The sequence below is a fragment of the Setaria viridis genome, chromosome 2, assembly GCF_005286985.2.
Source record: "Setaria viridis chromosome 2, Setaria_viridis_v4.0, whole genome shotgun sequence".
Taxonomy (NCBI): Eukaryota; Viridiplantae; Streptophyta; class Magnoliopsida; order Poales; family Poaceae; genus Setaria; species Setaria viridis.
In genome coordinates this window covers 46738892-46762919 of record NC_048264.2, presented here as the reverse complement: position 1 = coordinate 46762919, position 24028 = coordinate 46738892, and the positions used below count along the sequence as shown (strand labels likewise).

General features: G+C 48.7%; 3 protein-coding genes across 3 annotated transcripts; 1 reads left to right on the top strand and 2 right to left on the bottom strand.

The window, feature by feature from the left end:
- Positions 1-6134: 6134 nt before the first annotated feature.
- On the bottom strand, positions 6135-7723 carry LOC117846039 (uncharacterized). Its single transcript, XM_034727137.2, has one exon. It carries the CDS (start codon positions 6977-6979, stop codon positions 6236-6238), a length of 744 nt encoding a protein of 247 aa, XP_034583028.1. The 5' UTR covers positions 6980-7723; the 3' UTR covers positions 6135-6235.
- A 2760-nt stretch (positions 7724-10483) lies between these two features.
- On the top strand, positions 10484-15534 carry LOC117843675 (pectinesterase). Its single transcript, XM_034724341.2, has 2 exons — positions 10484-11757; positions 14570-15534. Exons 1-2 carry the CDS (start codon positions 10656-10658, stop codon positions 15262-15264), a joined length of 1797 nt encoding a protein of 598 aa, XP_034580232.1. The 5' UTR covers positions 10484-10655; the 3' UTR covers positions 15265-15534.
- On the bottom strand, positions 15497-22773 carry LOC117843674 (probable acyl-CoA dehydrogenase IBR3). The gene is made up of 16 exons (XM_034724340.2): positions 22421-22773; positions 21649-21789; positions 21252-21383; positions 20694-20882; positions 20523-20600; positions 19476-19595; positions 19283-19381; positions 19090-19207; positions 18715-18983; positions 18383-18577; positions 17527-17669; positions 17090-17174; positions 16800-17009; positions 16567-16719; positions 16104-16208; positions 15497-16025 (listed from the first exon to the last, which is right to left on the bottom strand). Exons 1-16 carry the CDS (start codon positions 22694-22696, stop codon positions 15834-15836), a joined length of 2505 nt encoding a protein of 834 aa, XP_034580231.1. The 5' UTR covers positions 22697-22773; the 3' UTR covers positions 15497-15833.
- Between the last annotated feature and the right edge of the window lie 1255 nt (positions 22774-24028).

Below are 24028 nucleotides of genomic sequence, written 5' to 3'. Positions count from 1 at the left end.
TAACTCGCTGACGTGGATCCTTGAGACGTGCCACCGTGGCAAGGTGATCGAGAGCTGCCATGCACGATTATTTTTTTGGCAAGAAGGGGCCGGAGGACAGGTTGGAATATGCGGTGAGCAATTGTACGCTTGCGCATGCAGGAGCCATATTCTGTATCGCGTGCATGCATGGCCATGCTGCTGCCACACCCCACGGGTTGCTTAGCCCTTTCTCAGGGCACGGCCACACGGCCTGCGCGTCGTCGTCTCTTTCTCGATCACAATCACCTCGGCACATATACGCCACGCACCTACGTACTGGAATTCGTAGTATACGGGCCTGGACACGTACGTACGTATACGCACAAGTTGTTGGCATGTATGTGCGTGGATGGATCGATTGGATTTACAGATACGTGACGTGAGAGCGTGATCGCGTGGGGGGCATGCATGGCATGGCATATCCTGCGCAACGCGGTGTCGGTGTGGTAGCGACGGAAGTGAAGAAGGAGAAGAAGAATCTGCTCGTGAAGTGGGAGCCGGCCATGCTCGTAGACGATGGAGCACGCAGGTCACAAGGAGGCCGGATCGAGTAGGCGAGGTGACGCCATCCAATATAATCCATGATCATGAACGTCGACTAGCGCGTGCATGCGGAATTCCATGCGTGACTCCGGAAAATATCGGCCGGGCTCGAGCTGCTTTCTCTGGCGTGGGGCCGGAACAGAGAGAACGTAGCTACGATGTATACGTATATACATACGTGATACATAATTCTTGTCTCGTAGCTTTAGGTAGGATCGGAGACGATCTGTACTGTATTTGATCAGCAGGGCAGATCAGCTAGCTGCAGCAAACGATCAGAGGGGAGACGGATCCATCCAAAGGGAGAGAGCTAGCGACACAGCACTAACTGTGTGGCCTCGTTTGCCTACGCGGAGTTTTGCATCTCGTGACCTCGGACTCTTCTACGCTAGCGGCCGCTATATATATGCCATTATGCCAAGCCCACCAAGTCATGCTCCCATTACTTTTCTTTTTGCTTCGACTGTGTATATCGCAGTAATAAATCCGTTTAATTTCTTCGATTAATCACTGTGTATGTGCTGGCCCGAGTACTGTATAATCCAACCTTGTCGATCGTAATTAATCCAGATCAGTACGTCTTCTTTTTTAAAAAAAATTGAAATAATCTCCAACCTCTACAACCGCACACAGCTAAAAGTTTAGCCAAAAGTTTAGTCTGTCTTCTAGCTCCAACTTGTGTATCTCTATGATCTGCATCCATAGTGCCCTCCATCATATATGAGTTTCTACCTTCGATTCAAATTGCAAGTACGTACACGCCATCTCCGCAAAACATTTCTGAACGAATGCTCGTTGTTGTCGCCTACGCACGGTCAAGTCATAGGATTCTCGGTTGTTTGCTATCTGCAGCTGATTCGACCGGCTCCTTATTCTCTGGAACCTAGTACATTCACATGCTATTGGCGCAATACGGCTCACAGGCGGATCCGATCCATCAATCCCCTAAATACCAAGACGTACTGCATCTGCATACGACCGATAACAGGGAGCGGTGGATATGTATAGACACCACTCTTCACCCATGCAGCTAGGGGAACGGCAGCTCCACGTACACACGTGGCCGCATAGTCTATCTCGATCGTACATTTCTTTAATATGATATACATCATCTACTCATGATTTCCTCACGTACCTATGATTCATGTTGATCTCAAAATAAATGGTCTAGAAAGATAATATGGGTTATACGTAAAAAATCCATATTCCTCCAACTAGCGTGACTGTACATGTTTGTGTGTGACTCAAGTATGCAGTGGTACTCAGGCCCGTACATTGAGAGGCGCAAACGGGCGCCAGGCCACCAATTTTGAAAGGCTACCTAAGTAATAATTAGCATACTAAACCATATTACAATCCAGTCTTTTTCATCGTTAAGCCCATACTACTAGAAATATGAGCATTCATCCTTCACGTTAGTACCGGACGAGGTACTAACGTGTGAAATTAGTACCGGGTACAAATTTTCGGTACTCGAGGCCTTTTAATACCGAGCAACAACACCGACCGGTACCATTTAGTACCGGTTGGTGTTGTTGCTCGATATTAAAAGTCCTGGACCATTTAGTACCGGACAATAATATCAGTACCCATGGAGTACCATTTCGTACCGGTCAATAACACCAACCAGTACTAAATGGTGACATTTAGCACCGGACGGTGTTATTGACCGGTACTAAAGGCCTCTCCATGGGTTACTTCAAAAGAAAAGTATACCTAACTCAATCACATGTGTTGTGTAGGTGAGATGCTAAGGAAGGTTCGCGCAAGGCTTGAGGTCGTGGGTTTGACTCACACGGACCGCGCACGCGCATATTACACGTGAAATTCGCTTGACTTGTGACTTCCGGCTATTCATCAATTTTTTTCTTTATTTTTTGGGCGCAAAATTATTTAGTACCAGTCAGTAACACCGACCGGTACTAAATGACGCATTTAGTACCGAACACAGACACCCGGTACTAAAGAGGGTTACTGATCGGTACTAAAGGTCGATTCTCCAATAGTGCCAATAGATCACAGCCCAAACGATCAAATTAGGCATTTACGGGTAGTCATGATACCTCACCTCCCATCAACAACTACAGTACGAGGCTGACGCAGACGCAGATGCAATCGGAATTTAGCAAAATTGCAACTTAACACGAGCCCGCGAGGTATTAATGATTATGGTAATTATATGTTGAAGTATAACTATATTTTTCTTATTTGCATCTGGCAAATAAAGGACCATCGGTTTGCGTTTACACAAGGACCTAAGTTCGTAAACTTAGGTACGGGTGTGATGGTACTGCTGGTCACTGCAACTGCAAGGGTGCGTAATATCTTGTCGTTGTATAGCTAGCATCGCATGCATGCGTGAACAAGATAAGCTGGGTATAGGCTCAGGCGTGCCAGGTTCATGGCGTACGGAGGAGAGTACCGTTGATGACATACAGGCGCTCGCACATACCACTGGGAGGGTTGGGCTTGTTTGGCTAGTCATTGGGCTACGATTCCGGCCCATCCTATGCAATCGAAAGGCCGAAATATAGAAAAGGTAAAGTGTCAATGACACAAGTATTAGGTGTTCACGAATACATCTACAACTCACTGCTCATCAAAACTGTCGCTTTGTTCATTTTCTAACACAACCCCGTATACACCTACTACCTTATGCTCCCTCTGTTCCAGAATATAGCTACGTTTAAATTTTTTCAAATCAAATATTTTCAACTTTAAAATAAATTATCTTTAAAGATATTATCGGTCAAAGTAAAAAGGATTTAACTTTTGAAAAACTAAATCTAGCTATATTTTAGTTAAAGTTTCTGACATCGGCGATCCTCGGGGCATCAAGTTACTGTAGCGTTGTTTTATTCGCTGCCATGTGGAGCCCACGGCCGAGAACTGTCTGTAATTTTCCATGGAGAAAACCGGAAACATCGGCCAACTTCTCTGTCGGTACCTTTCTATCTCGACTCGCCACACCCGCTGCCATGTGGAACCCTGAGGGCGTAGCTTAAAGTTGATGCGAGTTCCATGCATAATATAGCTTCGAAAGTTGTGCCGTAAGAGAAAGCTATATCGAAAAACGATCGAGACTAACTTTCGCTCCGCGCTAATCTCGTACCTTTCGCACTATCTGAGAAATAAAAAATTAATTCACTAGCTCTAAGCTAGATCATCGGATACCCCCTCACGCAGCCGTGACGCTTGGAAATTGTGCCGACGATGGCCTAAGCTCAGCCAGCCGCCCACGCCGCGCGCTACTAGGCCGGCAGCATTGCCGTACGATCCGCTGGCGTTGGGCCAAGCCGCTCCTCCCGGCCGCGCCGCCTCTTCGCCGGCCACACCGCGCCAAGCGCCCAAGCCGCTCCGCCCGGCCGCGTCTTGCCCCCTCGCCGGCCGCACCGCACAATCGCCCCATGCCGCTGCGCCCGGCAGCATCACGTGGCACGCTCGCCCCACGCCGCTGCGCCCTGCAGCATCGCGTCGAGCCGCTTCGCTCGGACGCGACGCGCCCCTCGGCGCCGGGTCGCTGGCAGCACGCGCCGCTCCGCCGGCCGACCAAGGGCGAGGGAGACAAGCTTTATGCCAGGACGAATGGAAGCTCCTCATGCTACTATGGACCAGCAGGCCTGCCGCGCAATAGATCGAGGCCTAGCGCGCTTCGTCGTCTATGGCGGGGTGAAACAGGACGCAAGGAATAAAAAAAAAAATCGCCCGAGCGCGTCATGGCAGGATTCTGCGGCAAGCGCAGCTACCTCCGTTATTCCTCCACCCGCAAGGATAGAAGCAACCTACACCAATCTGTGAGGAGGAAAGCAACCTCCAGTCGCGGCGCGTGCGAAGGAGCTAGCGGCCTCCGGCGGCCCGCATCCTGTGTGCTCCATCGGAGGTAACAACGAAGCACGAAGGGATGCAGCAGTAGCAGGAGGAAACGAGGCCGAGGGAGGATTGGAAAACCAGCCTACCATGTGCTCCAGCGACCCGATTAAATCATGCTCCTCAGCGTGTGCGGAGCGGCCTCCACCGGACGCATCGCTCCAGCTCAGTGGGAGCCAACGGCGATGGTATGCAGCAGCACAGAAGGAAACGAGCAAGATGAGTTAGAAACACAACCTACTGTGCGCTCGAGCGACCCGATTTACTCACATGCAATATCAATTTGGTAGAGCAATGGCCGGATCTGAGGAATGGAGATTTTGAGAGATTTAGAATGAGAGGCGAGGAATTGAGAATCTCCCCGGAAGAGGAGCCCTGTGCGGCTGTACCCCTGTGACCCTGTCCATGGCCACGGCAGTCAGGCATTGAACGCTGTGACGTCGATGTTTTTCCTCTTCAAGATCGACGCAGACACTTAAGGTGACTTGGACCTCCACCATCCACCATCGTGTTTGGTTCTCTAGTAACTCCTAAAATTCATGTTACATCGAATATTCGGATGTTAATCAGAAGGATAAAATTCATGTTACATCGAATATTCGGATATGAATTATGAGGATTAAATATGAGCTAATTATAAAACTAATTACACATATGGAGAGGCTAATTCACGAGACGAATCTATTACGCCTAATTTATCCATCATTAGCACACGTTTACTGTATTATCATATTGTCAAATCATGGACTAATTAGGTTTAATAGATTCGTCTCGCAAATTAGTCTTCATCTGTGCAATTTTTTATAATTAATCTATATTTAATACTCCTAATTAGTATCTAAACATTCGATGTGATAGGAATTTTAGGAGGTGCTAAAGAAACAAACACCTCCGAAATTTGGAACGGGCGCATAGGGCGCATATCCAGCAAGTATTTATTAATCTCTGCTCCTTTGGTTTCAAATTGCAAAATTGCATGCTTATGTTTAAATACATGGTAAATACTATAAATTTAGAAAAGTCAAAATAACTAAAACTGTAAAAAAAATTCTTTCAACGTACCACCCCTAATCAAATCAAACTAATATGCGTTCACACACACCTTCTAAGATCTAAATCTCCCTTCCTCGACTATTTGTTGTTCGTCAATTGATGATCTTGACGATAGATGACATTTCAGGCTCGTTGGTCGATCTAGGTACGTCGTTGACGTTCACACTTTCAACTGGATTCCTCCCGAACAGGAGTTTATAACAGAGTTTGCTATCCGGCCTCCTAGAGAAGAAATTAACCCTTTTCTGATTGGCATCAGAGTTTCTAACAGATTTTGCTATCCTGCTAGACTTGTTTCAACAGAATCCTCCTAAACAAGAGTTTCAACAGATTTTATTTGTAAACTAACCGTACCACCGTGAGAAATCTAATCCGCGCGATCTATTAGGTCCGCACGGACCTTCCTGCTTTCGCATGTGGTCGAATTTCGCATGAACACCGACAAAAGCTAATGTGCTCTGCTCCCCCCTCCTCCCTGGTCTTCTCTCTTGTCTTCCTTTAAGAGTCCTAGCGACTCCTTATATTATTTTCGAAAATTCTCCGTTAATGAATGAAGAAATGTTTCAGGTGGGCCGCTGGCCCCCCTAAAAAAAAAGCTAATGTGCTTCCGTATGCCACCGAATTTTGCTTGAGCACTGAAAATACCTTCGCGGAGCTAAACACGAAAGCCATCTTTATTCCGTCATATTTACAGAGTCCAGATGCACAGTCAAGATTTTACACGGCGTCCTACATTTCCAAAATCAAAATTTTAGCTGCCCCAGGACGCGCGGCTGCTCCCATCGCCGTCCCCTTGCTCTTGCTGGCGGCGCGCCAGCATCTCGGCGAGCGCGCGGGAGTGCGGCCACTCGGGGTTCCCCCGCGACGCGGCCTCCCGGAACATGGCCTCGGCGCGCGCCAGCGAGTCGTCCACCGTGTCCTCCACCGTCCGGGCCGGCACGTCCGCGTCCCGGTCCGACGCGCCGCCGTCCGTGGCGCGCGTGATGGGCTTCCTGGTGTCCGCGAACTCCACCTCCGCCAGCGGCGACGGCTTGTGCGTCCGGTAGTACTCCCTGTCCTCCTCCCTCACCTTCCGCGCCGCGGACTCCTCGCCGCCGGGCGTCGCCTCCTCGCGCGCGTCCCGCGCCGCGGCGCCGGGCCCGGACGACACCCGCCGCTTCTGCGTGAACGACGAGGCTCCCGTCGGGTCCGCGAGCTCCTGGGACCCCAGCTTCCCCCCCGAGGGTGCGAACGGCGGGACGCGCTCCTTGCCGCCGGGCGCCGATGGCGCGTGCTTGCCGTGGCCGCCTTTGGTGGCCGCCTCTGCGCCGGAGGACCTCGGGGCACGTTCGGTGTAGTCGTCGCTCGGCGCGTCGCCGGAGTACACGGCCGCATCACCCGCGCCACCGGATTCCGTCGAGGCGGCGGATAGGAGGCGGCGGTGCACGGCCAGGAGGCTGCGGTGGGTGGCGGACGGCCTCGATGCCACGAGGCGGAGAGCTCGTGCCGTTGCCATCCTCTCTCTGATGGTTTGTCAACTCGATCTCTATCGGTGCCACTCCCTTCCTTAGTCCTTCGCTGCGGCCTGCGGCGGTGACGAGTGACGACGGCGCTCGAGCTTATAAATCGGCGGCGCAGATACATGTGAGCGCCGAGAGTGGGGAGGCTAGGTGGGATAGCGGTGGCCGCGTGGCGGGTGCTGGAGGGTCGAGAACGATGTGGAAGACACGAGTCGGCTGCGGAGAAAGACGCATCGTCTCTCGCTGGAACCTGCCGGAAGAACACGAGGCGGTCGGTGGCGGCAAAGAATGGGGACAGCGGGCCTTGTTTGTGGCCTGGGTGTAACATTTTTACTGGGTTTTGTTCGTCCATGGCCCAGCCCAGATGAGAGCACGCACGGTGGCGGTCTGAGTGATTTCTTTCGGTTCGGGTTCCTCCTCCTATTTTCCCGGGGATGATGCTATCCGTCGCGCATGATGCTTGTTCGTCGCCTGGCTGTAACACTTTTACTGGGCCTTGTTCCGTGGCATAGAGGGAGACACGACCATAATGGCCCAGCTGGTGGCCCGCCCGCCGCGCCGTTCCTCCTTTTTCTTCCGCTTCCTCTGACCTCCAGCGGCGAGCAACTGCCCACTGTCATAACTAGCTGACCAATCGTCTCTACCACTCACCGACTGTCCTTTGCTGCCGTGACCGGCGACGCCTCGGCGTCTCGTCCCCGACCCGTCTCCACTACTGGTCTAGCAGCCATCGCTTCTTAACCTCGATTCCTAACCCTTTTTTTTTTTCAAAAAAGAGATCTCAGAGTTACAGTCATTTTTTTTATGGAACAAGAATTACAGTCATTCTATCTATATCGGTTACTTGATTACGGCCCGAATCTATCTAAATTGTATGTCTGCGTTTACCTTCGAGTTCCTAATCTCGACGACCTCCAACAAAAACACTACCTTGATTGCCAGGTTTAAACATCAACGAAGATCAATTTTCACGCCGTTACAAATTGTTTGTTCTCTCGTAATATCGTGCTCCATAAAAAAGTAAAAGAAGAAAGAAATTTTTTTCGGAAGTACAGCAGAATGCATTCCAGTCGTATTCGTTACGTGCGACATGCATGTACTTAGTTTTTTGGGGAAGACGACGTCAACGCTCGCGGGTCGCAGCCACCACAATTGCACGAGGCTACACGGACGGAACCCGCACCGCACCGCGACGCCGGAGCGTGATCGACCGCAACTCGCAGCCTGGGCCGGCACATGGTCGCGCACATCGACGGCGCGCCGCCACCACTGCCCGTCACATCCACCGATGCTTCACGCGGAGTGCTGTTGCTTTCCGTGCAGCCGCGTGACTGAGGTCCGCGTCGCATTTTCTAGGCCGTTGCGAACAGCATTTTCTGGCCGTTGCGAACAACACATCGGACAGCGTCGGAGTCATCATTTCCCATCAGACAGTGGCTGAGACAGTCGCGAAAAGCTGCAGGCCTCCTTGTGCCTCAAGTATGGACAGGCATGCAGGCACGCAGCTAAACACTAGTGCAGTGCGCGCTACTGCAGATACATTTGCATGTGAGCGCTGGTCTGCCGTTAGCGTTGTTGGAGCCAGGGCGAAAGGTCACTAATGTTGTTCCACGGCCGCCTGCCTTTCTTCTCCCATGGCGTCGTGTCCGTGGTTGGTGTTCTCTCTCAGCGTCCATGGCAAATTGATGACGATATGATCTTGGAGGCCGGGTAGGACGGTAGGTGACTGATTCCATCCATGAGTACGCAGCAAAGCGTAAGCCGCATTGTCCGCAGTGCATGCCACACCATATTCAGAAAGTCTGCTACTGCTCATCTTTGCCCTGTGGGCACCGATCGACGGTATCTTATCTTGCAGATTTCCCAGCATCTCCGCGTGGTTTTCGCAATGGGGATAATGCCATTCTCGATCTGAAAAGATAGGGAACTGATCGACAGGGACAGAATGGAAATGGGGGCAGAAGAATCTTGCGCTACTGTGCACAAGCATGTTCGTCTCGTCTCGTTTCTTCTTCTGGAGGATGCGTGGCTCAAGTTGTAGTTCCTGTCGTCCTGTGTGCGCCGGACTTGCAGCGCGCGGATTCAGTGCGCTGAATGTGACTGAGCAGCCTGGACAATTCTGCCTGCTCATCGTACATATATACGACATGCCCATGAACAAGACCAAATACTATACAAAATTACTACTCACGGGTCGAGTCGATCCCTTGCGGAGCTTGTCAGGACATGCCGGCGTGGAGGAGGACTCCGTTTCACGTGGCCGTTTTGACATTTGTGCTTGGAGGAACATTTGCATTGTACCCTCAAGTCAAAGACTAGAGAACCGAAACATACTATAATTTCCTAAATAAATGCGTTAATATACTATAAGCACGGATCATTGGGTAGGAAGGCCAGACGTATTTGGGCATCTCTGCACGTACATGGCTCGTGACACACGGGCCGGTCTTGCACCTTCAGGCTCTGTACGTAGTATACTCGTGTTGCTGTCTCACTTGAATTGGTTGGACACTCCTGCTGCTTCTGCAGGACAGGCTGCTCCCTGCTCATTGGCATCTTTGCTAATGCTCAGCACAGTTCTTCCGTGTTCTTTGGTAGCTGCAACTGCAACTTCGATTGAAGCTGTAGTTAATTCACACTGCGCTTGCCAAATCGTGCTCCATCAACCAAACCTGTAGCATACAGAGACCCGTTTCCGGCGGAAGAAATAGAGAATAGTTGCTCTCTTCGACAGGCGCCCACAAATGCAGGGAAAACATTGGAATGCTAATGGACCACAAAACCACGAGTCCAGCAGATAACGACACGACACGACCATGGTCTCGAGTGGACCATCACGGAGAGCTAATACATTAGTATCATGCATGCATGTTCCTCCGACCCTGGCCTATGCAAACAATAATAAGCTCTTCATTTGTCAATGCCATTAGTAGTTTTAACCAAATCTCCGACCAGCAGGAGCAGAACAAGAGTTCTTCCCTTCCTGTCTTCCGAATGAACATGGCCAACCACAGGCACTGCTAGATCGATGCGCGGGGAGCAATTGGACAAAAGCAAACCCCATAACAACAATCAAGGCCAATCATTTGCTTAAACCTTTTATCAGAATTTGTACTTTGAAATGCTGGTCACGACCTATCTTTCCAAACTTCTTTTCTGTTTTCTCTGAGAAAGCTAACCAATTCGTATTATTGACACAATCATCAGCTTGATTGGATCTGCTTTTACACTCTATAGAAGTCTAACACAATTTGAGCACTGGACCAGTTCGTCGATCTCGATCAAGCATGCTACTCCGATCCCAATTGCAACAGTAAGCAGCTATCTATTGTCAGCATCATTCAGAAAGACATAAACTGATCAAATCGATTTGTTCTTGACCGGGGAAGGAAATTGAGTACCAGTAGCTGGTACTGCTGCTACAAATGGAAACAAAGATCAAGAACAATGCAGAAAGTGAAATGTCGGTGTCGTGCCAACTTGGGTCAATGTGTCGGAGTAGAAAAGATGCCCCGAATTCCATGTCCAATTGGACGTTTTAGATGAGGCAGCATGCAGTATCTAACGTTGCTATAAAAGCTCGCCTTCTCCAATGGCAATCGGACGCTCCTCACTGTCCTTGTCACGCCTGCCACACTCACCGCACAGTGATCCCACCACCGTACCACAAAAATGGCGCCTCCCACTGTGAGGCCAAAGCTCAGACCAGCCGCCGCCAAGCTCCCCCTCACCGCCACCGTCCTCTCCCTCGCCCTCCTCCTCCTGCCGCTCGGCTTCGTCGCCACCCACAGGGCATTCTCCGGTGGCGTCGCCGTGTCGACGTCCGCCACCGGCGACGAGCGCCACCGCGAAGAACGGGTGCTTCTTGCTGGTAATAAGGACGACGGCAATGCCGACGCCGCCGCGGCGGCGGAGCACGCGGCCGCCGTGGACCGGCACTGCGCCGGCACGCTGCACCGCGAGGTGTGCGCGTCGACGCTGGCGTCCATCCCGAACCTCGCGCGGAAGCCGCTGCGTGACGTGATCTCCGACGTGGTGGCGCGCGCGGCGGCGGCGGTGCGCGCGTCGTCGTCCAACTGCTCGTCCTACCTCCGCCGTCCCCGTGGCCTGCGCGTGCGCGACCGCCTGGCGCTGTCCGACTGCCTGGAGCTGTTCGGGCGCACGCTGGGGCAGCTGGGGACGGCGGCGGACGAGCTGTCGGCGGGGAACCGCACCGCGGAGGAGTCCATCGCCGGCGTCCAGACCGTGCTGTCGGCCGCCCTGACCAACCAGTACACCTGCCTGGAGGGCTTCGCGGGCCCGTCGGCGTCGGAGGACGGGCGCGTCCGGCCCTACATCCAGGGCCGCATCTACCACGTGGCCCACCTGGTGTCCAACTCCCTCGCCATGCTGCGCCGCCTCCCGCAGCGCCGCCGCCGGCGCGGGCGCGAGGCGCTGGAGGGGTACGGGCGGGTGCGGCGCGGGTTCCCGTCGTGGGTGTCGGCGGGGGACCGGAGGCGGCTGCTGGAGCCGTCGGCTGGCGCGGCGGACCTGGTGGTGGCCAAGGACGGGAGCGGGAACTTCACGACGGTGGGGGAGGCGGTGGCGGCGGCGCCCAACAACAGCGATTCGCGGTTCGTGATCTACATCAAGGCGGGAGGGTACTTCGAGAACGTGGAGGTGGGGCCGGAGAAGACGAACCTGATGTTCGTCGGCGACGGGATGTGGAAGACGGTGATCAAGGCCAGCCGCAACGTCGTCGACAACTCCACCACCTACCGCTCCGCCACGCTAGGTCAGTGCTTACTGCTTACTGATCGCCTCGCCTCGCGCGCATTTCTTCTTCTTCCTCTAACTGACCTGACGATCGACGCGCACGCACGCATTTGCCATTTAGCAATCGAAGAAGATGATGCGAGTGAACGCGAGCAGAGGAGCAGAACAGGAGAGGTAGATCATCGTGATCCTTTCTAGTGGGCCTCAACGCGTAGGAGACGACAGGACTGACACTCCATAGTTGCGTCTGTATAGTTTCTGGCAGCGATAGTTGAGCGGGATGTCAGCTGATAAATTTGGACGAGCTGGAGTAGCCGAGGAGGAGCACGGAACAGAGCTGCAGCAGCAGGAGCAAGCATGGCGCGCGACTGGTGAAAGAGTCGCACTTGCCGCTTCAATTCAACATTATCGCATCGTCCGATCAGGTAGAAGAAGTAGGGCGATCTGACTGACGTTGCAGGGTCAAGTTACTGTAGCCCATAAATCGAAGCAGCACAGTATAAATCGATGATTGCATGTGCACGAGGCGAGCCATTCCCTGCTCTGTCCACCACGAGCAGCTGTCGTCGTCCTTGCATCTTCCGGCGAGTGGTCGGGGAAGATCGGCTAGGCTAGGCTCGGCGCGTCGTCCTCCACGGCAAACCTCTCTCACCTCGCGTGGATGGGGGCGCCGACGATGTATGCAAACCAAACGTACTCCAGCGCGTGAGAGCGCCCCCCTACGTGGACGAGTAGAGTGCATTTGATTCACCAGTAGTGTCCTTGTCAAGTACGGGGCCTGCTGCCCCGGACCTGACCTTCTCGTTCCAGGACGGACAGTGCTTGGTGGAGAGGCCCCTGTCCTCGTGGATGTGGATATACACTTTACTCCCTCCATTTCTAAAGTACCAACACGCTTTAGTTTGTCTTTTTAAGACAAAAATTATATTTACTCCCTCCATTTCATGGTAATTTGATAAAAGTTTATTTTTATGTTTCTGGATGTTTGTGTATTTTTTTATGAACTTAGCTAAATTAGAGAAACTTAATTTAGAACAAAACTAAAACGCATTATATCTTTGTGGAATGGAGGTAGTACACTCAAAGACAGAATTGCTATCTTGCTTAGCTAAGTGTAACCATCAACAGCTGGACAGCAATCCAAATCAAGTACGCCATTATTTCCCATAGGACAAAAGCAGCTAGCTTAACTGAGTAAACGTGTTAGCTAATCCAAGTGAGAGAGAGCGCGCGATAATTTATGGTCGAGGGCTAGAGGCAGGCACCACCACCTGATACCTACGGCTGCTCAGCGTGCAGCTTCAATGTGAGGAAACGGCTGATAGACCGACCACAACCAGTGCAGGGGAGTACGTGTGCCTGCACTTGCAAACTGAAGCTAGGCACGGCACTGCACTGCACTGCACTGCAATTCACAGTACGCACAGCACCCCACACGACACAAGGGTCAGGACTGTGTTCTCAATGCAATGCAAGCTCTGGTACAGGACACACGCTCCTTGCTGTTTGGCATTTGGAGTTATGCAGCACGGGAATGGTTAGGTGAGGAGCCAACGCCCATTAACGCTCGCGCGCGTGTGCGCCTACCGCTGCGAGCGAAATGGGCAAATTCCGTGCCTTGCAACTGCAGGTTGAGGCCTTCGAGGGAGAGGCGATAGCCGAAGCAAATTCCGTGATCTGGAGCGACTCCAGCGTTCAGCCACGCAGCTACAACCTACAAAGGCCAGCCAAAATCTTCTGCGTGCTGCTATGTGCCTGTGGTCTCCCGCGTCGTGTCTTTTCTTTGTCGACCCTCTTCTCTCTTTTTCTGTTGGGAGCTCCATGGCGATCGGTCCGTCTCCCATCTGGTCCCTGTGGGGATACCGTACCTAGAAAACCTCTAGCGAGTAGCGAGGGCATGCGTGTAGGCACCGACACATTCATCTCACTGAAGGCCGAACCATACTCAGACAGGTGTTTTTTTTCATTTTGGCCCATTTGGAAAATAATTTTTGAATATAGACCCCCGGCGAAACAATTTCCAATTTTGGACCTTTTTCTCGGCGTTCTGCTCGGGCACGCCGAGGTCCGCTGCTCGGCGTCCATCGGAAGAACGCCGAGGTCCGCCACGTCGATCCTGCAGCAGCCGTGCCGTGGTGTCCAGGGCTCCCCTTTGCATTCTGTGCTTCTCTCTTTAATTCCGTGGCCGAACAATGCAAGAGATGCCACCGTAGCAAAGGAACAAACGGCAAGCCGACACTGCCCGTATCAACGGAGTAACCGACCGGCTTCTCAGTGACTTTTGTGCGTGGCTGCTGCTGGACACAGGACACACACACAAGCGCAGCATGCACGCGCCCCGCTTTAGGGCCCGTGTCGTCAATTGCCTGGGCCGGGATCGGTCGTCGATCGCTGATGAAGTGATGATTCCTTAGCTTATGTTAGCCACGTCACTCCGGCAACAAATGTTTGGTTTGGCTGCTGACCCAGACGATGCAAACGCAGTGTGTGGTTGGCACGCCACTTTCGCGCCTGCTGGTACGTGTCGGTGCAGGTAATGATGCTGTAGTGCTGTACAGTACGTATGTGCCCTCTCACATGCACTTGCGGACACTGCACCCACTCGCCAGCGATACGTTGGTACACGGCTGCGCCACGCAACAGCCGTAGGTAGCGAGGACACAGGACATGTACCGCTGCACACCATAACATTGCATCTATCATCATCTGCCGATCAAGACTCGAGTACGCGCTGTGGTTGTTACTCTATAGTAGTTGCCTAAATGTCCAATGCTGCAGAAAAAGAAAAATAAACGCCAACTGATGTCAGTCTGATGCCACACTGCGTGCAGCGGTGGTGGGCACGGGTTTCCTGGCGCGCGACCTGACGGTGGAGAACGCGGCGGGGCCGAGCAAGCACCAGGCGGTGGCCCTCCGCGTCAACGCCGACCTCTCCGCCTTCTACCGCTGCAGCTTCGCGGGGTACCAGGACACGCTCTACGCCCACTCCCTCCGCCAGTTCTACCGCGACTGCGACGTCTACGGCACCGTCGACTTCATCTTCGGCGACGCCGCCGCCGTGCTCCAGGGCTGCAGCCTCTACGCGCGCCGACCGGACCCCCGCCAGAAGAACGTCTTCACCGCGCAGGGGAGGGAGGACCCCAACCAGAACACCGGCATCGTCGTGCAGGGCGGCAAGGTCGCCGCCGCCGCAGACCTCATCCCCGTCCTCGCAAACTTCACCTCCTACCTCGGACGGCCGTGGAAGCTCTACTCGCGGACGGTGTTCATACAGACCAAGATGGAGGAGCTCATCCACCCCAGGGGTTGGCTCGAGTGGAACGGCAGCTTCGCGCTGGACACGCTCTACTACGCCGAGTACATGAACCGTGGACCCGGCGCCAACACGTCGGCCAGGGTTGACTGGCCCGGCTACCACGTCCTCACCAACGCCACCGACGCCACCAACTTCACCGTGCTCAACTTCATTCAGGGAGACCTCTGGCTCAACTCCACAGCCTTCCCATACACATTGGGCTTGAGCTAGAGCTAGTATGATGCATGCATATAATCATCAGCTCGTTCGATCGATCGATCGATACGCATGGGGGGGATTTTTTAGCCCATATTTCTTTTTTCTTTTTTCTTTGTTCTTTCTCTTCTTTTGGAATAATTAGTGATGGTTCACCAGGCTCAGCTCAGGTTTCGTAGTTCCTAGTAGTAGTAATCCTGAAAGCTGAACCTGCTGCCGCTACGTGTTTCCATATGATTCTTGTTCATTAAAATCAGTAATAGCCGAAGGCTAACCATTCCTTCAGATTTGTCTGATTGTCTCTCCTGTACAAAAAAACACATTCTGTTACAGCTGATGTTCACATCTGCTGCTGATCTCTGTACGACACCACAAAGATTGAACAGTCATCCAGTTTCGTGGATAGTCGACACAATGCCACTAAAGTGGGTAACAGTCGGAGTACAAGTGTACAACATACATGGACGAATATTAACGCCATTATTTACTTCATAGTCTATCTACCGGTGATGCTGTCATTCCCTAGCCCTGTGCGCAGGTTGCTGTTCATTCGTTTATTCTCGAAACTTCACTTCACCCTGAAGTTACAACCTTGCTCTTTGCAGCTCCAGCTTCGCAATTGTCCCCAGATGGACTTCATCAGGGCCATCTGCAATCCGCAGTGTCCTGGCGGTTGCCCATAGGTGGGATAAGACGGTATCAGATGACAGACCAGCCGCACCGTGAACTTGCATTGCCATGTCAAGCACCTTCAGGGCCATATTTGGAGCTGCCACCTACATGGGGGCCAGATTTACTGAATCTTTTTGCTACAACGGTTGAAAAGAAAAAGGTGGTGGAGAACTGTGGTTTACCTTGGCCATTGCAAGGATACCCCGGGCTTCCTTGTTCCCATGTCGGTCTAGTTGATCCGCTGCTTCTAGGACCAAAAGTCTAGCCTGCTCCAGATCAATCCGACACTGGATTCCATGTGCACATGCGTGTTAGTGTTATAAAATGAAGAAAACAGGAGAGGAAGTGAGCCTCTACATGTTAAACTTGGAACCTTCTTAAACCTATCGCATGTTCCCTAACATCAGCAAAAAACATTATTACAAAAATAAATGCATTTGTTTGATTCTAGAATGATAATTTGGGATGTTAATTTCCCAGGCACCATTCGTACAAATCTGTAACATACATACATTTCAATTTTCAATCAAAGAGTGATATCAAGCTCATGCAGCTTTTGGAAATGATGTGTTCGTTAGGTACACTACTCCATTCAGTTCAAAACTTTAGAAGCGAACCATGCAAACAATAAAAAAGAGGCCGTACCTTCGCAAGATCTGATAAAAAGGAACCATGCTGGGCAATCCTCTTTCCAAATGCAGTCCTATTTAAGGCCCTCTCGACCATCAGATCCATCCCACGTTCTGCTGCCCCTATTAGCCTCATGCAATGATGTAGTCTTCCAGGACCGAGCCTTCCCTGCAAAGCATCTTAATATGAGATAAAAAGTACAAGCTATAGTAGTACTATATGGGTGATAAAAGCAAAGCACTGCTTACTTGAGCAATCTCAAAACCCCGTCCTTCCCCAAGCAGGATATTTGTTACTGGGACACGCACATTCTCAAAAGTAATCTCCGCGTGTCCATGAGGTGCGTCATCAAAACCGAACACTAACAACGGTCTCTTTACGTGCACCCCAGGAGTGTCGATGTCCACTAAAATCATTGACTGTTGTTTATGCTTAGGTGCAGAAAAATCTGTTTTCCCCTGTATGAAATAAACACTTTCAACAACACTACATAAATATTCATTGCATGGCACAACTATAATCAACAGATGCAACTTACCATTAAAATCAGAATTTTGCATCTAGGGTCCATAGCCCCACTGGTCCACCATTTCCTTCCATTTATCACGTAGAAATCTCCCTGCCTGTTGGGAAGGTTAAAAAAAATCATAAGTACGCATAATGCACAAATTTCAAATAAAAGCAGGTGATGTTGCCTATTTAAACTTTCAGAAGAGGACAGCAGATAATGCAAATATAAACAAGATCTATAGATTCTATTTTACTTTCTGGAAAAAAGCAGGTGTAACAAATGTTTTAACAGGAGGAATATAAATAAATTTTCATATAGTATCTTAATTAACTAGAAAACAACTCGTATTGGGGGGCAAAAAGAGAAGCAACCACAGGCAATGAAATATAGCTGTGCAGTGTGCCATGAAATTAACACCAAAAGACAGTCGACATGCCAGTCAACATTTTCACCACTTTTATTACCTCGATATTGAGCATTCTATATTAGTTGCATCTGAAGATGCAACTTGTGGTTCTGTCATCGCAAATCCAGAACGAATTTTCCCTTCCAATAGAGGAACCAACCATTGCTTCTGTTGCTCCTTGGTGCCGTACCTCAACAGGACCTGTAATGACATCCATATAAAAACTGTCAGATAATAAATTATTATTATAACAAATCACTCAAACTGAGACATATGTTTCAAGATCCTTCTAAAGATTAGTACTCCCTCCATTTCCTATGTCTATAGCCCAACATGCACACTAACCAAGGAAGTATTAGATCCAAGAAAAAGTCAATGTGAAACGACCATGTGTCCCCTATTAAATGACATAATACAACTACCTTCTCTCTTCCAAAGCATTTAATTAGGGGGTAGACAATAACTACACTCTTGATTTCCTCAGGGGACAAACATTGTGAAATGAATTCTGCCTAGGCCATGGACAAATATAGTGAAACGGAACGAGTAGCATGTTAAAGATCACACGATTCGTTTGGAAGGAACAGTGTAAAAACATTTCATATATACAGCCTAAGAAGTAGTGTGAGATAAAATTGCACTCTAACTTATTCCAAGAGATAATCCAAAAAATAAACTGCAAGGTCTGGTTGAGAAAAGAAAAACTGCAGCTTCAAGAGAGTGTTATGATCAACTGAAGTTCATGAAGACTTCTGAAATTGCATGAGGGGCAGGCGTTTTAAGAGAAAGAATTGTTCCTCCAAATATGCTTACTAGTGATGCTAGCACCAACAACTGCCTCTGAAATTCTTAACTCAACAATTGCAACATGAACTAATGTTCCATATAAAAGAAAGGAGATCATTTTGTCTTACCTCCATGTTACCTGTATCAGGTGCACCACAGTTAAATATTTGAGGAGCCCAAACTGAACGTCCCATAATCTCACACAGATACCCATACTCAAGATTAGTGAGACCCACACCCAGCAGAAGGTCATTTGAACTTCCAGGGGAAACGAGAGAGTGGTCCTCAAATAGTAGCTTTCTAGCTCTAGCTGCACTGTCTAGCTGCAGATTAATGACTTAATTAGCATAGATAAAGCAATAACAAAATAAATGAACCCTCCAATCGTAATGAAAGAAACATAATGTGCTGATTTTCGGGATTATGTAAATATGAAGGGTTTCAAAGGAACAATATATACCGGAATAAACAAGTTCCATAGGCCCTCCTTCTTTGCCAATGCTTTAAGATTTTCTTCTTCTGGATGAATTGTCCATCTTGAGGTTGATTGTGCATGTTTGTAGAACTCACCCTCCATTGGGTATATGTGATCTTCAATAAACTTCATCAATTTCTTTCGAAGCTGCATAACCTTTTCGCTAGGAACAAATTTGCCTTGATCCTTTGTAGAAGTTGAACCTTCCTGCTCTCTGCCAAATTCTTGCCATGGAGCTTCTGAGACTTGAAAACCTGGTGTTGAAGGCAAAGGATACTCAAGATATAAATAGACTGTCCACAAACCAGACTCCACTATATGGCATGAGGTTGCTGAGATGAAATTATTAAACATAAGTACCTCTAGAAGGCTGTTCTTGCAACACATTTTTTCTATTTATGAAGTCCCAGGCACAGTCAACCATAGTGTTAGCAATCCTGCCAGCAAATTTAGCACGCTCACCACCCGAAGCATTACCCTGTATGCCAATTCAAGTAAACGAGAATAGATAAGAAATCCTGGATTCCAGATTTTAGAAGCTAAAGACACGTACCATAGTCCATCTGTGATACACTCCAGCATAGATAGATGCCCCACGAAACAGAGAAAAAGCAACGTAGAATTTCCAATTTGCAGCAGGCCAGGTTCTTGCCTGAGAAACATTTTGGAATAAGAGAGAGAAAAACAGCTAGTATAATGTGGCTTATCCATTCAACGAGTCCGTACTATGGGTATTAGATGCTTACAGAGAAAGAGCAGTATACGGAAAGGTACTCTTCCAGTTGAGGAACCCCATCTGGAATGCCAGTATGTTGGAACCCTCCATAAGAAGTCCTTTCACCGGGTGTTGCATCAATAATATATGGCTGAAAGAGGAAGTCATTATAGTCAACACTCAACACAGACAAGTCACCTACCATTATAATAAAACAAAACTGAGGAAAATGTGACCAAAATGATATATTTACATATCAACCAAGACATGTCAGTATTAGGTTAAAAGGTTATGCAGATACAGTGACAATAAGCGACCATATATAGAATGAAACATGGTGACTGGTGAGATTAAAAGCATGGCAATTTATTGCATTAGAAGGGAACTGCAATAGCAGAGAGATCAGATCCACTACCTCCGTTTGTCCATGCCTTAGAGGTAAAAAAACATCTTAACTAATGATTACCTCCATATCAGGTTAGCAAAAGTTTCTATTGATGGTCACCAACTACTTATGCAGTAAAAGGGAAAATAGGTTTCATAAATCATAGGCAACTGATACACAGAAACATTTTTTAAGATGTAAATCATAGGTTCAATATACTGTTAGCTCATCCTGTATCAACTGTAGCCCACATGAATGAATCTGAGAGTTAAATAAAACTTTAGTCTAATATATTACATAATAACTCAGCACAGCTATTTAATTATGCATACAAATGCATCTGCTGTTTGTTGCCAAGTATACTAACCAGCCAGTAGAGAAAGGTAAAATTGCTCAATAAAAATGTAGGATCAAATTTTCATACCAAAATGGCTGAAAAGCTGATAAACAGTCAGCAAAGTTATCGTGTGATAACTTTGCTGGAGTTCTTCTTTAAAACTAGCTTGAGTCTTGTGCCAAGTGATAATTAGCAAAGTCTATTACTCAACGAGTACATACAACAGCATCACATTCAAAGAGCTACCATTGTAGAAATATAGCAGAACGAAAAAATGGTGCGAAAGGAATGTGCTACACTACTATAGGTGATAGATACCTAACCTAACAACATTGAAATAAGAAAGTACTTCATACCAAGCAACTATAAGCAACATCACACATCTGATTCCCCAAGGTAGATAGTTCCCAATCAATAACACCAATTACTCGATCCTGTACAGAAACATATACATAGTTATCTTACACAACAAGTCAAATCATATAGCCTAGGCAGATAAACGCAATTTGCAATGCCAAAATGCAAACCTCTGTTGGGTGAAAAACTAGATTGTCAGCACGGTAATCACCATGAACAAGACCTGTTCCAGATCCTGCTGACGAATCTTCTTGTGGTACATGTTCTTTCAACCAACAAGCTAGGTTGAGCATCCTCTGATAACGTGCAGGCTTCCCTTCACCAGTGGATGCAAGATATTGCTTCTCCCATCTTTCTACCTGAAACATGAAACACAAACTATATAAACATGAAACAGACTATCTTGACATGCAATGGTGTATCACAGCTAAACATCATACAAATCAATACAACTATAAATCCTTTTTTTAATCCGAGTGATCAAATTGCAAGTTGTCAGGCAGTATCCAGTCACATAGAAAAGAATAGATGCAAAGCGATGCCTGTATCGCTTATAGACTAAGAACAAGCAAATGATTGCTACTTAAGAGTGTGTCCATTTAGACACAAAAAGAGAGAGGGCATATTTGTTTGTAGAATCTTTATTTCAGTAAAGGCTACTAAACTGACTTACAGAAAGAGATAGAGAAGGAGGCCAGGAGGGAGATATATGAGTACTTAGAACCTACTTGTCTTTTGCAATAGTTATCTCTTCTCCCATACTTTTGCAATCCAATGGCATTAACGTCAACTTTGTGTATAGCAGCCAAAGTTTTGGCAGTAGATAAATATATAGCCCGCCTTTTAGATGGAGTTACCCCCTGTAAAAAAGGGACAAAAATCACAAAATTAAAATGACCACAAATGGGTACGCAAATTGCATATAGGCAGTGTACCCTCTATTTCCACTAAAGGCTACAATAAACTAAATACATAACTGCTTCATAGTATAAATTTTGTGAGATATATATTAAACATTAGTGAGGACCAGTTTAAAGAAGCATATTGAAGTTCTGGTCAGCAAAGAAGTAGATAGCCAAATGTGGTGAACAGAAAAGTCCTAAGAATACAAAACAAGCAGCATACCGGCAACGCGTTATCAGGATATATTATTCCTTCCAGATACTCCATTATGTAGAAAGGAGTTCCAATTACACTTGCATCTGTGCAAAGGCAATAAACCTTTGGGACAGGGACATCTGTGTGAGCACCAAGAGCTTTGAGAACCTGCTTCACGTTGGAAAATGAAACATGGAATAAGCCCATATGCTTATCAGAAGGAAGGCAATGGTACATAAGCGTTTCACGCCAATCAAACGATGTGAGCAATTCATTACCGATATAAAGGTACACAATAAAGCCAAATTGCCACAGCGAGACAATTCAAATAGTTTTCAATAAGCCCAAAAGAATAAACTATCTAGTCACCAGGAACCATACATCCCTGCATAATTTTTCACTAATCAACTGAATTTACAGGGTTCCATAGTTCCATGGGTGGGAGATGGCTCAGAACGATCAGTTGTCAGTTACCCGATTGATCAACATATCATATCTAAAGCAGTGTAATGTGAAACGAATTCAAACCTCATGTGCAAAAATATGAACAAAAGGAGAAGCAGAATTAGCACTGATTCATCCTGCCCTTTTTCCTCACCGTTCCAGAACTTCACCGTCTGAGTGTACGGAAAACAATACGTTCACTATTCCGATCTGAGCAGTGTTTGACCTACGCTAAGCTAGTAAGCTTTTGGTCGTACATATAACATATCAGATTCTTGCCCTGCGCACGGGATCGGGAATCGGGCAGACGGAGCAGAAAAGCGGGGTGAGACTGAAATGGAATCCGAGACCGGACCTGGTACTCGCGCTCGACGGCGTGGGCGGACTGGAGGATGGCCCCGGGCGGCTTCTTCCGCAGCACGTAGCGGGTGGTCCGGCCCCCCCCGGGCGCGGTGGCCTGGATGCAGTAGGTGGGGTTGGACTGGCCGTGGCCGAACTGGGTGAGCGCCAGCGCCGGCGCGGGGCCCGGGAACCCCGGGACGTTGGCGGCCGCGTAGCGCAGCAGCGCGGCCTCGTCGAGCGCGTGCGCCGGGTCCACCGGCCGCAGCAGCTCGGAGGTCAGCTTCGCCATCGTAGACGGCGGCAGCGGCAGGTGGAGGGGGGGCGGAACCGAGGGAGGGGAGACGAGAAGGGGAGGAGACAGCGAGGCGAGGTGAGGCGAGACCACGTCAGCAGACCTTTGTTTGAAAAAAAAAAAGCCGGCTGAAAAGCCGGCTACGGCTTATTTTGGCTATTGGAACAGGTCCAAATTGGTAGAGCTCAAAGGTGTACGGAATTCACGAAGGCGTTGGCGAGATCGAGACGAAAACGAGAGAGGGTGATGGCCTGATGCTGATGGGAGGGGGTCCCCGGCGGCGTTTGCGTGTGTGGGCTTTCTTCTTCGGTTTTATCCATTCCTCCAAGTTGGGTAAAGTGTGATGCGCATGCGATGCAGGATTTTGCCGTTTCCTGCTTTGTTATGATGGAACTGGAGACGGGTGGGCTCGTCAACGGAAAGAGCCCGGTAGAAGCCCAACTGGTAGATGAGGCCCAGTTTGTAAGCCCGCTAGGTGATCTTCCTCGAAGTCCCGAAAGGGCTGTGCTAGTCAGCGCGCGCTCGCCGTAAGCGCTGCAGGCGCTCGATCCCGGAAAGAAATCGATTTTCCTTGTTAGGAAAGTTTTTCTTCCCACAACTTTTTATTTTTGAAAAATAGTAAACGTACGCATAGCTTTCTCAGGTAATTTCCGATAAGATAACTTCTTAATACAACTTTAACGATACACACAAATTCAATACATAACTTATGAACAATTTTCACGATACACACAAACGATACACACAAATTTAATGCTTATGAACAATTTTCACGATACACATAATTTTTATGCATAACTTTTTCCACTCAAGTTCCAATAGGATATTTTTGGACAAAACTTTAATGGTAAGTACAACTTTCATGCATAAGTTTTCTTGAAATAACTTATCAGAGACAACTTTTGAGTACAAATTTCACAAGAATGTTATCATGAAGATTTCTCACGTAAAGTTTGCGCATAGTTCACCATACAACTTCTTGAGATAACTCTTTAGCACAAATTTTCTAAAATATTTTGTCAAAAGAAATTCCTAGGAGACAGCATCATATAAGTTTGTGCATTTTTCTGGATTTATTCCAGGATTTAACCGGCGCTATTCTTTCAGCGGTAGGCGACGTGCCCGTTGACAACGAGGTGACAGTGGTGACTTCGTCAATCTTGAGGATTGGACGGCTCAGTCTTTTGAAGGTGCTCATCGGGGTAGAATTGCATACATGTGTTCGTGGGATAAGTGTGAGTGTGTGTATGTGAGCGTTAGCGTTTGTACACAGTGATTAAAAAAAGAAAGGCAAAGTGATACGGGAGTTGGGTGGCAAATGAAATTATG